The following is a 16916-nucleotide window of genomic DNA, read 5'->3' as shown; positions in this document are numbered from 1 at the left end:
ATAAACTCTGTCAGTTCAAGAATCATTGTGGACATCATTACGAATCAACAACAAATATATTGTATCAACGAGTTATGAAGTATTAACTCATTTCCAATCGAAAGATTTATATGTATATTTTATATGTATAAATTTTTAAACCATAATAAATCTTCCCGTACTAAGCTAATATGTGTGAATCTTAACTACTCAGTTAATTCATATTACAAATATGCAATGATGTACGTCCTTCGTCCGCAACTTAACCATCGTTAATTACAATCTCTGTCTCAATTCAATAAAAATCTAATTCATAATAAATCAAGTGTATTATTCGAATATATGTTTGATTTTACACTTTCATCATCGATGTACTCGAAACTTTTCAAATAACATCATTCATACCTTGCGAAGTTCACAAGAATTTCACGAAAACCAACAAATAACAAAGTAATGATTCATAATTTCAATATTATTGAAGAAATACTTATGCAATTTATAAAGTTTTAGGGATTACTCAATTCTAGTTCCAACCATAAAACAAATGAGTTTAATTTAATATTAACTCATTAAATCTATATTACATCTAAAGAAAATATACACATATATTTTCATAAAGACTGTAATAAACTTCTTTTGTACAAAATATTAATTGTGAAAGTTTTTTTAACGGGTAGGTAATACCCGAGAGATATATAAATTCACAATTAATATATTACATTTTTCGAAACTGATTCAGCAATCATCAACTATACTCCCTACTTTCACAACAATATCCATTCTTTCATATAAATCAAAACAATCATACTCATTCAAATTCAATTACATATTCTGATTTTGAAATCGCATAATTCAATTCGAAATATATCCAGTATCATCACTCTTAGTTCCTATATCTTTCAAAGCTATACTTTGACTTCAAAACTGTGTTAGAACATCATATGTATTAACGATTACAATATGTGCTCAAACCTTTCGAAATTCCTGAAGACACTTCAACTAAGGAACAATCGAGATGATGATCCAACCACATGTTACCCACAGTTATACACCTGAAAAACTCTCAAAACCCAAGTCATAGTTCGACACGTATCCGTGTTAGACCCTTTGACATTTACTAGCTAAAATAAATTTTCAATTCCGTTTCAAAATAGATAGTTTTGTCACAGCTCCAGCAAGTCAACTTCGACTTCTCAATCAAAACAGTCTTATTATAACCTCGATAGATACGTTTCCCTTTCGCCAACGTTACCGGGGAATCATTTATATTCACCACATTAGCAATAAACTTTCCAACAACTTCACTGATCTTTGACTTTCTAAAAAAAAAAATCATTATAATTATCGAAACCCTATCATATACTCATTCGTTCCTTATAACAAGAATTGCCATACCAATTATTGAGAATCAGCAATCAGTATTTTGAAACCTCGTAGCATGTCTACATCAACAATTACATATACACACAACGTCTACCTCCAAGACTTACATTCTTTGAATGAGAAATTTCTGAAAAACACCCTAAACTGCGAACCAGTTCTCGAAATTTTGAAAAATGCTGATGAAGCAGCAAAAATGGTAAACGACCTTAACAGTAAAAAGTTGGATGATAAAGGATAGTGTATTGACAAAGCTCAGAAAAATAGAAGATTTGGAACTGGAAAACGGATTGAGCAAAGTATGAAGGAGGCTGTGGACAAATTACAAAGGCTGAACCTGCCTTCAAAGAATCCAAATGATTCAGTACTTGCTGAAGTCATTAACGAATACCTTACTCCTGACTCTAAACCCCTGCGGACAATATCCTTCATCATCCTCTGATATTAGACATTCTAAGATATCATCGTATCTTTCATTATAAATATCATCCATACTTCTAAAGATATTTTTGTAATTATTCTTATCTGAAATCATTTACCTCTTCACGCTATCTATATTATATCATAAAAGAAACTATTTTAGTTTCTAAATTCTGAAACATTCGAGTTTAAAATAGGAATATTCTTGAAGAAGTGTTGTGAGCGGAAGCATGAGTTAGTATAATATAATGACACCTGATCAACGTGATTATATTACAGTAATTCATGCTGAGTTTCTAAATAGAACATGATGATTCACAGATCATAAAGTCATCATGTGCTATGTTACACGACTCTTGTATTCTCTTTGTTCTCTAAATATCAAGAAAATATTTCTTGATGATTCGGCCTTTTCCGAGGTATTCTGGTAATTTGACAAGTCAAGATCGTGTCATTACAATTTCCTTCATAGAACATTAACAATGTTCATTCCGAAATTTATATCTACGAATTCTGGACCATTACAAGCGGTGCTTAATCGCAAGAAGAAGAAACGAAAGGACAAAGCTCCGAACTAGAAATGGGAGTATAAATCATAGCAAATAGAAGAGAGCATTAACTGTGGATGACAATGATTATAGAATAAGCAAGGACTTTGAAATATAAGGGAAGATATAAAACCCAACAACAACCCAGAAATCACAAACCGTATATATCAATGCATATAGCAATATAAAGACACGGGAGAACTAAAAACACTATAAAACTAAGAGTATAGTAGAAGTAAATATATTCTTTCGGAGGCAGATGAAAAAGAAGAGCGACAGATATGAAAGTGAGGAGTATATCAAGAATCAGCACGGGATGAAGCATATTGACAAATACTTTAAAATATGAGTTGAGAAGGTGTGAGTTGTAAGAAAACAAATGAGGTGGATTTATAGTGAAATATCCGACAGAGAAATCAAAATGGATTATCACATTAATTCGAAGAGGATCATAATTTCCTTAATCGCCGAATAATCAAATCCAATATAGATTACAAAGATTTTCTTTTCGGAGATCAATCGTGATGACATCAAAAGATACGACGAATCACTATTATCTTATTTCATTCATTTATGATAACTTCACTCACACGCTTCGACTAATCGAATTATTTTATCCATTCTTCTTAAACATGATAAAACTCTATAATCGTTATAATAACATTCTCATTGTTAGTCATGACGACCTCTATCAAATTTCGGGGACGAAATTTCTTTAACGGGTAGGTACTGTGACGACCCGGAAATTTCCGACCAAATTTAAACTTTAATCTTTATATTATTCCGATACGATAAACAAAGTTTGTTAAGTTAAATCTCAAGAATTTTAAACTGTGTTCATACATTCATTATAACCTCGACCAAATTCTGACGATTCACGAACCGTTATATAGAAATAGATATGTATATGTATATATATATATTATAACTTGAGAATATTAATAAAGTATTAAACGTATAATACTTTACACGAACGTATTTGTTTCAATATGATTTTCGACGAAATTAAAAAAATATATATTAAATGATTGAATTATCAGAAACATTGAATTATGATTACAAGTCTCTATTGAGAGGTCCACTATGATTTGAGAAAATCTATTCCTCTTAACGATATTCAGAATAATTTGTAAAGCTATTTATAAATAAAAACAAAAAGTGTCATTTACGAAAGTTAGACAAAAGTTAGTGGAGAATTGGTTTCCATAATATTCTATTAATCTATTTTCAAACATACAAAGACGTTTTCAGTTTAAAAAGAACTTTATTATTAAAACGTATATAACTTTTATAAATATCTAGAATCACTTTTGATAACTCATTACTTAACCAGTATAATAAATATAACGATATTTATATTTTATTTCATTAAATATATATAACGATTTAAATTAATATTATATATATTTATACGCGTATTATACATACATAGTTTTTATACTTTTACTATACTTTAACTTTACCTTTACTTTACTTTTACTTTACTTTAACTTTAATAATTCACTTTAATAATTCATACTTTAATAATTCACTTTAATAATTCATACTTTAATAATTCACTTTAATAATTCATACTTTAATAATTCAATTTAATAATTCATACTTTAATAATTCACTTTAATAATTCACTTTAATAATTCATACTTTAATAATTCACTTTAATAATTCATACTTTAATAATTCACTTTAATAATTCAAAAATCTATTATAAATAGAATTCAATAGGTTTCATTATTTCATAGAAACTTGAAAATATATTTCTCTAAACTCTCTCAATCGATTTATATATACATATATATATTTGCTCTGTATTATTTCAAGATATTATTAGTATACATAAAATATTACGATGGAGTGCTGTCCGAGTGATTTCCAAATAGTTTTTTTTAATGAGTCGAAGCTAAGGAAATTATGGGTTATAGCTATGGAGGTGATGGGTATGGTTCATGGGTATGCTCGTGAGGTAAATCTAGTGTTTATCATCTCCGTTGCGTCTACGTACTTTCCTGCAATATTGAATCTCAATATTGATACGTTCTGGAATCCAAGGCCAACCTTGCACTTGTTAAATGACGTTATATGTATTTTTACTACGAAATACAGTATTGTGAGTTTCATTTGCCCCCTTTTTAATTGCTTTTGCAATATATATTTTTGGGCTGAGAATACATGCGCTGTTTTATAAATGTTTTACGAAGTAGGCACAAGTACTAAAACTAATTCTATGTGGGTTTAAACCAGAAATATACCCTTAGCTTGGTAACATTAAACTACTTGTCTATGTACGGTAGGCGCGAATCCTAAAGATAGATCTATTGGGCCTGACAAACCCCATCCTGACTATAAGATGCTTTAGTACTTCGAGGTTATTTTAAACACACCTGATCTGGTGTACTTCAGAGGGTAAAACATGAACGTTAAGGCTTGTTACCGGGTGCCTACAACTTATAGAATACTTTTATACACTTGCGAGTGTACATATATTTATAAACGGAAATCTTGTGGTCTATTAATATATTGAAATGATTGTTATGATAAACCTATGAACTCACCAACCTTTTGGTTGACACTTTAAGGCATGTTTATTCTCAGGTATTAAAGAAATCTTCCGCTGTGCATTAGCTCATTTTAAGGATATTACTTGGAGTCATTCATGGTATATTTTGAAAGACGTTGCATTCGAGTCATTGAGTTCATCAAGATTATTATTAAGCGAATTATAGTTGGATGTATTATGAAATGGTGTACATGCCATCAACTTTCGTTGTAAAGAAAGTTTGTCTTTTAAAAACGAATGCAATGTTTGTAAAATGTATCATGTAGAGGTCAAATACCTCGCGATGTAATCAACTATTGTGAATCGTTTATAATGTATATGAACGGGTCCTTTCAATATATATAGGTTAAACCTATAACTCACCAACATTTTTGTTGACGTTTAAAGCATGTTTATTCTCAGGTGAATACTAAGAGCTTCCGCTGTTGCATACTAAAATAAGGACAAGTTTTGGTGTCCATGTTTGTATGATATTGTGTAAAAACTGCATTCAAGAAGCATATGTCGATGTAATATATTTCTATTGTAAACCATTATGTAATGGTCGTGTGTAAACAGTATATTTTAGATTATCATTATTTGATAATCTACGTAATGCTTTTGAAACCTTTATTGATAAAATAAAGGTAATGGTTGTTTTAAAAATGAATGCAGTCTTTAAAAAACGTCTCATACAGAGGTCAAAACCTCGCAACGAAATCAATTAATATGGAACGTTTATAATCAATATGAACGGGACATTTCAGTTGGTATCCGAGCGTTGGTCTTAGAGAACCAGAAATTTGCATTAGTGTGTCTTATCGAGTTTGTTAGGATGCATTAGTGAGTCTGGACTTCGACCGTGTTTACTTGAAAAATGATTGCTTAACAAATTTTGTTGGAAACTATATATTTTTAACATGTGAATATTATGTGATATATTAATCTCTTAACGTGTTTGATATTATGTGATAGATGTCTACCTCTAGAACAAGTCCCATTGACTCACCTAATAATAATGAAGAGTCAAATGTAAATTGGAATGATTCATGGACTGATTCACAAGTTCCCGAAGAGGAACCGGAAGTAGAGTCGGAACCGGAAGAAGAATCGGAACCGGAAGAAGAATCGGAACCAGAAGAAATAGAACCAGTGGGTGAAATAATAAAACGGTTAAGTAGAAGAAAATCCTCAACCAACCGACCAAAGTTAATTATGGTCAATGGTGTTTCCGCCAAGGAAGCAAAGTATTGGGAGGATTACCAATTCTCCGATGAATCGGATCCCGACAAGGATTCCGATGATGTTATAGAAATTACCCCAACACAATTTAATAAGGAAAAAGAGAACAATAAGGGAAAGGGCATAAAAATAGATAAATTTGATTCCAAACCCGATGAACTTTATATGTATCGTCAACACCCGTATTTCTTAAGTTGTGACAATAACCCGGGAACCTCTAAACCACCAGGTTTTTCTAAACTAATGTGGAAAACGACGGCTCGTATTAGGGGAACATCATATATAACTAGAAACTTAGCAAAACGAACCAAAATCGAAGAAGAAGAAACGAACGAGTCGGAATAAGATAGTTGTATTCGTATGGTATAATATATGTAATATAGTGTGCTTATGCTTTATGATATATGTAAAAATTGCTTGTATTAATAAGTATTTTTTTTTATGAATCTAACTCTTGTCTATTTTACAGTATAAAAACACAAAATGGATAGACAACCCAATATTTTAAGAGACCTACCCGGAGACATGATTGATGAAATCTTGTCTAGAGTCGGTCAGAATTCCTCGGCACAACTATTTAAGGAGAGATCAGTTTGTAAGACATTCGAAGAACGTTCCAAGAATGCCTTGGTTTATAAAAGGCTTTCATTCGAAAGATGGGGGATATCACATTGGGAAATCCATAAGTTACGATGTGTTAACTTTGACGCATATATTGCGGGGAACCCAAATGCTATTTTACGCAACGGGTTAAGAAATTATTTTGACTCAATATATCCGAATATAGGACTTCGTGATTTAGAAAAAGCGGCTAACATGCAACATAAAGAAGCATGTTATGCTTACGGGTTAGTAATGTTCGCTTCTCACCAAAGTGAGAACAAGAACATCGGGCTACAACTATTAAACAAAACGTTCCCACAAGTGACGGACTCAGTAGCTGGGGTGAGAAACAAAGTTTTTAGATTGTTACGGGACTGTTGGACATTACGTAACCCTCGTCCCTTTGACGACGTTACAACACGCAGTCTTATCAACGGCCATAACAGTTATGTTCCACAAGACCAAGGATGGGAAGTAGGCCTAGTAAAACCAGAATGCATGACTTGTTTCTGGACGTATGAATTACGTGTCTTTATTGCCTTTACTGAACGACTTGTGTACTAGCTAGAATTATCTTCACAACTATCTTGTATCAAAGTTATTGTGTGCTATATTTCATGTTATATGTAAAATAAGCGGTATTGTAAGTTTGTAAAATATTGTGAAAAAGTTTGAACGCGAAATATTATTATAATCAGTTTTTCATATAGAATTGTAGTAGTTGAATTGTATATTAGCTACTAAGTATGAACTTAACGGGTAGGTACTACCCGAATTTAAACTTATAAAACGCTAATATGAAGAAAAAGATTTTATAAATGAGTTCATATTATGCTACGAGATACTATTGACTACTCTTAATATTCTGTATGATTAACTTGTTTCATTTGACTATTTGAAGGAAATGGCACCGACTACTCGACAAACCATGAATATGAGCGAAGAGAAATTTCGTACCTTTCTTGCTGCAAACATAGCCGTAGTATAGGCTGCGCTACATACCAACAATAACTCCGAATCTAGCAATGCAGCTAACAGCGCAAGAAATCGTGTAGGATGCGCCTACAAAGAATTCACTGCCTGCAAACCTTTGGAATTTGATGGAACCGAAGGACTGATCGGATTGAAACGGTTGACCGAGAAGGTCGAATCGGTGTTTTCCATAAGTAAGTGTACTGAAGAGGACAAAGTGAAGTACGCTACGCATACCTTCACAGGTACTGCGTTAACATGGTGGAATACCTATCTAGAGCAAGTGGGATAAGATGATGCTTACGCACTACTGTGGTCAGCATTCAAGCACTTGATGAACGAGAAGTACCGTCCCAGAACCGAGGTCAATAAGCTCAAGACAGAACTTAGAGGGTTATGAACCCAAGGATTTGATATTACCACGTACGAAAGACGATTCACAGAATTGTGCCTATTGTGTCCGAGAGCGTTCGAAGATGAGGAAGAGAAGATCGACGCATTTGTGAAAGGATTACCGGAAAGAATCCAAGAAGATATAAGTTCACACGAGCCCGCCTTCATACAACAGGCATGTAGAATGGCTCACAAACTAGTGAACCAAATTGAGAAAAGAATTAAAGAACAGGCGGCTGAAGAGGCCAATGTGAAGCAAGTCAAAAGAAAGAGGGAGGAAAACGGTGATAAGAATCACCAATACAACAACAACAGCAATTACAACAATAATCGCAACAACTATCCCAACAATCGCAACATCAATCGCAACTACAACAAACGGCCCAACAACAACAACAACAACAACAACAACAACAACAACAACAACAACTACAACAATCATCCCAACAACAATAACAACCGCAACAACAACAACAATTAGAAGCAGCTATGCCAAAGGTGTGAAAATTATCACTCGGGGTTCTGCACCAAATTTTGCAACAAGTGTAAAAGAAATGGTCATAGTTCGGTGAAGTGTGAGGTCTACGGACCAGGGGTTAACAGAACGAAAGGAACAAATGGTGTCGGAACGAGTAATGGCGGAGCAAGTAGTATCGGAGCAAGTTATGCCAATGTAGTTTGTTATAAAAGTGGAAAACCAGGCCACATTATTAGAAATTGCCCGAACCAGGAGAACACGAATGGACAAGGCCGCGGAAGAGTTTTCAATATTAATGCGGCAGAGGCACAAGAAGACTCGGAGCTTGTTACAGGTACGTTTCTTATTGACAATAAATCTGCTTACGTTATATTTGATTCGGGTGCGGATAGAAGCTATATGAGTAGATATTTTTGTGCTAAATTAAGTTATCCATTGATGCCGTTGGATAGTAAATTTTTACTCGAATTAGCAAACGGTAAATTAATTTCAGCAGATTATATATGCCGGAATCGAGAAATTAAACTGGGTAGCGAAATATTTAAGATTGATTTGATACCAGTATAGTTAGGGAGTTTTGATGTAATAGTTGGCATGGACTGGCTGAAGAAGGTGAAAGCAGAGATCGTATGTTATAAAAATGCAATTCGCATTGTACGAGAAGAAGGAGAACCCTTAATGGTGTACGAAGAAAAGAGCAACACGAAGCTACATCTTATTAGTAATTTGAAGGCACAAAAACTAATAAGAAAAGGTTGCTATGCTGTTCTAGCACACGTCGAGAAAGTACAAACTGAAGAAAAGAGCATCAATGATTTTCCCGTCGCAAAAGAATTTACCGATGTATTTCTGAAAGAATTACCGGGACTACCTCCACATCGATCTGTTGAATTTCAAATAGATCTTATACCAGGAGCTGCACCAATAGCTCGTGCTCCTTATAGACTCGCACCCAGCGAGATGAAAGAACTGCAAAGCCAACTGCAAGAACTATTAGAACATGGTTTCATTCGACCAAGCACATCACTATGGGGAGCTCCTGTTTTGTTTGTTAAGAAGAAGGATGGTACATTTAGGTTGTGTATTGACTACAGAGAGTTGAACAAACTTACCATCAAAAACCGTTATCCACTATCGAGAATTGACGACTTATTTGATCAACTACAAGGTTCGTCAGTTTATTCGAAGATCGATTTACGTTCTGGATATCATCAAATGCGAGTAAAGGAGGATGATATTCCAAAAACTGCTTTTAGGATGCGTTATGGTCATTACGAGTTTATGGTTATGCTGTTTGGATTGACTAATGCACCAGCTGTGTTCATGGACCTTATGAACCGAGTGTGTGGGCCATATCTTGACAAGTTTGTCATTGTTTTCATCGATGACATACTTATTTACTCAAAGAATGATCAAGAGCACGAAGAACATTTGAGAAAAGTGCTAGAAGTATTGAGGAAAGAAAAACTGTACGCTAAGTTTTCAAAGTGTGCATTTTGGTTGGAAGAAGTTCAATTCCTCGGTCACATAGTGAACAAAGAAGGTATCCAGGTAGACCCGGCAAAGATCGAAACCGTTGAAAAGTGGGAAACCCCAAAAACTCCAAAGCATATACGTCAATTTTTAGGATTGGCTGGTTACTACAGAAGATTCATCCAAGATTTCTCCAAAATAGCAAAACCCTTGACTGCATTAACGCATAAAGGGAAGAGATTTGAATGGAAGGATGAACAAGAGAAGGCGTTTCAATTATTGAAGAAAAAGCTAACTACAGCACCTATATTGTCATTGCCTGAAGGGAATGATGATTTTGTGATTTATTGTGACGCATCAAAGCAAGGTCTTGGTTGTGTATTAATGCAACGAACGAAGGTGATTGCTTATGCGTCTAGACAATTGAAGATTTACGAGCAAAATTATACGACGCATGATTTGGAATTAGGCGCGGTTGTTTTTGCATTAAAGACTTGGAGGCACTACTTATATGGGGTCAAAAGTATTATATATACCGACCACAAAAGTCTTCAACATATATTTAATCAGAAACAACTGAATATGAGGCAGCGTAGGTGGATTGAATTGTTGAATGATTACGACTTTGAGATTTGTTACCACCCGGGGAAGGCAAATGTGGTAGCCGACGCCTTGAGCAGAAATGACAGAGAACCCATTCGAGTAAAATCTATGAATATAATGATTCACACTAACCTTACTACTCAAATAAAGGAGGTGCAACAAGGAGTTTTAAAAGTGGGAAATTTAAAGGATGAAATACCCAAAGGATCGGAGAAGCATCTTAATATTCGGGAAGACGGAACCCGGTATAGGGCTGAAAGAATTTGGGTACCAAAATTTGGAGATATGAGTGAAATGGTACTTAGAGAAGCTCATAAAACCAGATACTCAATACATCCTGGAATGGGGAAGATGTACAAGGATCTTAAGAAACATTTTTGGTGGTCAGGTATGAAAGCCGATATTGCTAAATATGTAGGAGAATGTTTGACGTGTTCTAAGGTCAAAGCTGAATATCAGAAACCATCAGATCTACTACAACAACCTGAAATCCCGGAATGGAAATGGGAAAACATTACCATGGATTTCATCACTAAATTGCTAAGGACTGCAAGTGGTTATGATACTATTTGGGTAATAGTTGATCGTCTCACCAAGTCAGCACCCTTCCTGCCAATAAGAGAAGATGACAAGATGGAGAAGTTAGCACGACTGTATTTGAAGGAAGTCGTCTCCAGACATGGAATACCAATCTCTATTATCTCTGATAGGGATGGCAGATTTATTTCAAGATTCTGGCAGATATTACAGCAAGCATTAGGAACTCTAGACATGAGTACTGCCTATCATCCACAAACTGATGGGCAGAGCGAAAGGATGATACAAATGGTTGAAGACATGCTACGAGCATGTGTTATTGATTTCGAAAACAGTTAGGATCGACATCTACCGTTAGCAGAATTTTCCTACAACAACAGCTATCATTCAAGCATTGAGATGGCACCGTTTGAAGCACTTTATGGTAGAAAGTGCAGGTCTCCGATTTGTTGGAGTGAAGTGGGGGATAGACAGATTACGGGTCCGGAGATAATACAAGAAACTACCGAAAAGATCATCCAAATTCAACAACGGTTGAAAACCGCCTAAAGTCAACAAAAGAGCTACGCCGACATTAAAAGAAAAGACATAGAATTTGAAATTGGAGAGATGGTCATGCTTAAGGTTGCACCTTGGAAAGGTGTTGTTCGATTTGGTAAATGAGGGAAATTAAATCCAAGGTATATTGGACCATTCAAGATTATTGATCGTGTCGGACCAGTAGCTTACCGACTTGAGTTACCTCAACAACTTGTGAATGTACATAACACTTTCCACGTCTCGAATTTGAAGAAATGTTTTGCTAAAGAAGATCTCACTATTCCGTTGGACAAAATCCAAATCAATGAAAAACTTCAATTCATTGAAGAACCCGTCGAAATAATGGATCGTGAGGTTAAGAGACTTAAACAAAACAAGATACCGATTGTTAAGGTTTGATGGAATGCTCGTAGAGGACTCGAGTTCACCTGGGAGCATGAAGATCAGATGAAGAAGAAATACCCGCATTTATTTCCAGAAGATACGTCAACACCTCCAACTGCTTAAAATTTCGGGACGAAATTTATTTAACGGGTAGGTACTGTAGTGACCCGAACTTTTCCATGTTTATATATATATTAAATGAAATTGTTATTTACATGATTAAGTGTTTCCAACATGTTAAGCAATCAAACTTGTTAAAACTTGATTAATTGAAATAGGTTTCATATAGACAATTGACAACCCAAGTTGACCGGTGATTTACGAACGTTAAAACTTGTAAAAACTATATGATGACATATATATGGATATATATATATATATATATATATATATATATATATATATATATATATATATATATATATATATATATATATATATATATATATATATATATATATATATATATATATATATATATATATATATATATATATATATATATATATATATATAGTTAACATGATATTATGATAAGTAAACATATCATTAAGTATATTAACAATGAACTACATATGTAAAAGCAAGACTACTAACTTAATGATTTTGAAACGAGACATATATGTAGCGATTATCGTTGTAACGACATTTAATGTATATATATCATATTAAGAGATATTCATACATCATATTATCATGATAATATAATAATTTAAAATCTCATTTGATTTTATAAACATTGGGTTAACAACATTTAACAAGATCGTTAACCTAAAGGTTTCAAAACAACACTTACATGTAACGACTAACGATGACTTAACGACTCATTTAAAATGTATATACATGTAGCGTTTTAATATGTATTCATACACTTTTGAAAGACTTCAAGACACTTATCAAAATACTTCTACTTTACAAAAATGCTTACAATTACATCTTCGTTCAGTTTCATCAACAATTCTACTCGTATGCACCCGTATTCGTACTCGTACAATACACAGCTTTTAGATGTATGTACTATTGGTATATACATTCCAATGATCAGCTCTTAGCAGCCTATGTGAGTCACCTAACACATGTGGGAATCATCATTTGGCAACTAGCATGAAATATCTCATAAAATTACAAAAATATGAGTAATCATTCATGACTTATTTACATGAAAACAAAATTACATATCCTTTATATCTAATCCATACACCAACGACAAAAAAACACTTACAAACACTTTCATTCTTCAATTTTCTTCATCTAATTGATCTCTCTCAAGTTCTATCTTCAAGTTCTAAGTGTTCTTCATAAATTCTACAAGTTCTAGTTTCATAAAATCAAGAATACTTCCAAGTTTGCTAGCTTACTTCCAATCTTGTAGATTGATCATCCAACCTCAAGAAATCTTTCTTATTTACAGTAAGATATCTTTCTAATAGAATGTAATACTCATATTCAAACTTTGATTCAATTTCTATAACTATAACAATCTTATTTCGAGTGGAAATCTTACTTGAACTTGTTTTTCGTGTCATGATTCTACTTCAAGAACTTTCAAGCCATCCAAGGATCCTTTGAAGCTAGATCCATTTTTCTCATTTCCAGTAGCTTTATCCAGAAAACTTGAGGTAGTAATGATGTTCATAACATCATTTGATTCATACATATAAAGCTATCTTATTCGAAGGTTTAAACTTGTAATCACTAGAACATAGTTTAGTTAATTCTAAACTTGTTCGAAAACAAAAGTTAATACTTCTAACTTGACTTTTAAAATCAACTAAACACATGTTCTATATCTATATGATATGCTAACTTAATGATTTAAAACCTGGAAACACGAAGAACACTGTAAAACCGGACATACGCCGTCGTAGTAACACCGCGGGCTGTTTTGGGTTAATTAATTAAAAACTATGATAAACTTTGATTTAAAAGTTTTTCTTCTAGGAAAATGATTTTTATTATGAACATGAAACTATATCCAAAAATCATGGTTAAACTCAAAGTGGAAGTATGTTTTCTAAAATGGTCATCTAGACGTCGTTCTTTCGACTGAAATGACTACCTTTACAAAAATGACTTGTAACTTATATTTCCGACTATAAACCTATACTTTTTCTATTTAGATTCATAAAATAGAGTTCAATATGAAACCATAGCAATTTGATTCACTCAAAACGGATTTAAAATGAAGAAGTTATGGGTAAAACAAGATTGGATAATTTTTCTTGTTGTAGCAACGTGAAAATTGGTAACAAATCTATATTAATCATATCCTAGCTAACTTATATTGTATTATACATGTATTCTAATATATTATGTAATCTTGGGATACCATAGACACGTATGCAAATGTTTTGACATATCATATCGACCCATGTGTATATATTATTTGGAACAACCATAGACACTCTATATGCAGTAATGAGGGAGTTAGCTATACAGGGTTGAGGTTGATTCCAAAAATATATATACTTTGAGTTGTGATCTAGCCTGAGACGTGTATACACTGGGTCATGGATTGATTCAAGATAATATATATCAATTTTTTTCTGTACATCTAACGTTGGACAACTAGTTGTAGGTTACTAACGAGGACAGCTGACTTAATAAACTTAAAACATCAAAATGTATTAAAAGTATTGTAAATATATTTTGAATATACTTTGATATATATGTACATATTTGTTATAGGTTCGTGAATCGACCAGTGGCCAAGTCTTACTTCCCGACGAAGTAAAAATCTGTGAAAGTGAGTTATAGTCCCACTTTTAAAATCTAATATTTTTGGGATGAGAATACATGCAGGTTTTATAAATGATTTACAAAATAGACACAAGTACGTGAAACTACATTCTATGGTTGAATTATCGAAATCGAATATGCCCCTTTTTATTAAGTCTGGTAATCTAAGAATTAGGGAACATACACCCTAATTGACGTGAATCCTAAAGATAGATCTATTGGGCCTAACAAACCCCATCCAAAGTACCGGATGCTTTAGTACTTAGAAATTTATATCGTATCCGAAGGGTGTCCCAGAATGATGGGGATATTCTTATATATGCATCTTGTTAATGTCGGTTACCAGGTGTTCACCATATGAATGATTTTTATCTCTATGTATGGGATGCGTATTGAAATATGAAATCTTGTGGTCTAGTGTTACGATTTGATATATATATATAGGTTAAACATATAACTCACCAACATTTTTGTTGACGTTTAAAGCATGTTTATTCTCAGGTGAATACTAAGAGCTTCGACTATTGCATACTAAAATAAGGACAAGTTTTGGAGTCCATGTTTGTATGATATTGTGTAAAAACTGCATTCAAGAAACATATGTCGATGTAATATATTTCTATTGTAAACCATTATGTAATGGTCGTGTGTAAACAGTATATTTTATATTATCATTATTTGATAATCTATGTAATGCTTTTGAAAACTTTATTGATAAAATAAAGGTTATGGTTGTTTTAAAAATGAATGCAGTCTTTAAAAAACGTCTCATATAGAGGTCAAAACCTCGCAACGAAATCAATTAATATGGAACGTTTATAATCAATATGAACGGGACATTTCATATGGGTCGTTACATCTGTTAGAAATACCCGAGTGGAAATAAGAACATATCACGATGGATTTTGTGATCAAACTACCCCGAAACCAGAAAAGACATGACATGATATGGGTGATAGTTGACCGCTTGACCAAGAGTGCTCACTTTATGGCTACCCGTGAGATAGCGTCATTAAGTGAGTTAGCAAAGTTATATGTGAAAGAGACTGTCAGTCATCATGGTGTGTCGTTATCGATTGTGTCAGACAGAGATTCTAGATTTGTGTCAAATTTCTGGAACATTCTACAACAGAATTTGCGTGTTAACTTAAATACAGCTTATCATCCTTAAATAGATGGTCAGAGCGAAAAAACTATACAGACTTTGGAAGTTATGTTAAGGGCTTGTTTGTTAGAATACGATGGGTCGTAGGATTCACATTTGCCGTTGGTTGAATTCGTGTATAACAATTCATATCATTCGAGTATAAGGATGCCACCTTATGAGATGTTGTATGGCCATCATTGCAGAATTTTGGCTTGTTAGTTAGAAGCCAGATAGAAACATTTTGTGGGTCCCGAGATTGTTCAAATAATAGGTGAGAAAGTTGAGAATTGCCCGAGAGAAATCGAAAGCCGCCAGAGATAGGCAAAAGATGTATGCAGATCTACGTAGACGTCAGGTAACTTTTAATGTGGGAGACCGAGTGTATTTGAAGGATTCGTCATGGAAAGAGGTTATCGGATTTGGTAAATGTAGTAAATTAGCGCCGATGTTTATTGGGTCGTTTATGATTAGTGAGATTATAAAAGCTCAAACAGTGGTTTTAGGTCTCCCGCCAGCATTAGCTGATATTCATAATACTTTTAACGCGTGTTACTTATGTAAGTGTAAGCTAGATGATAAGACACAGCTTTTACCTTTGATAGATCTAAAGGTTGATTTGAATAAGAAGTTGGTGGAAGATCTGATTCGTATAGTTGACTGACAAGTAATCAAGTTGAGAAAGAAATAGATTTTGAAGGTGTTGATTGAGTGGAAACATAGTTTGGGATCGAACCTTACATGAGATACATAAGAGTTAATGAAGACTCGTTATACTCATCTGTTTGACCAAGACCAGATTCCGAGGAAAGAATATATTTAAGGGGGTAGATTTGTAACACACAGAAACCCGAGGTAGATGTAAGATGACGGTTTTTCCCTTGGGTTTATATTTGTGATTATATGTGTTTATATTATAATTAAGTGTTTAGCGTATTTGATTAT

At 33.5% G+C, this 16916-nt stretch overlaps 1 protein-coding gene across 1 annotated transcript; it reads left to right on the top strand.

Annotated features, from left to right (window-relative positions):
• The first annotated feature begins 15725 nt into the window (after positions 1–15725).
• Positions 15726–16635, top strand: LOC139840471 (uncharacterized). The gene is made up of 2 exons (XM_071830737.1): positions 15726–15968; positions 16246–16635. The coding sequence occupies exons 1-2, from the start codon at positions 15726–15728 to the stop codon at positions 16633–16635; spliced, it is 633 nt and encodes a 210-aa protein (XP_071686838.1).
• Positions 16636–16916: the final 281 nt, after the last annotated feature.

This window comes from Rutidosis leptorrhynchoides, chromosome 1 (assembly GCF_046630445.1).
Source record: "Rutidosis leptorrhynchoides isolate AG116_Rl617_1_P2 chromosome 1, CSIRO_AGI_Rlap_v1, whole genome shotgun sequence".
NCBI lineage: Eukaryota > Viridiplantae > Streptophyta > Magnoliopsida > Asterales > Asteraceae > Rutidosis > Rutidosis leptorrhynchoides.
Note: the sequence above shows the minus strand (reverse complement) of the source record. Positions and strands in the feature narration are given on the sequence as shown.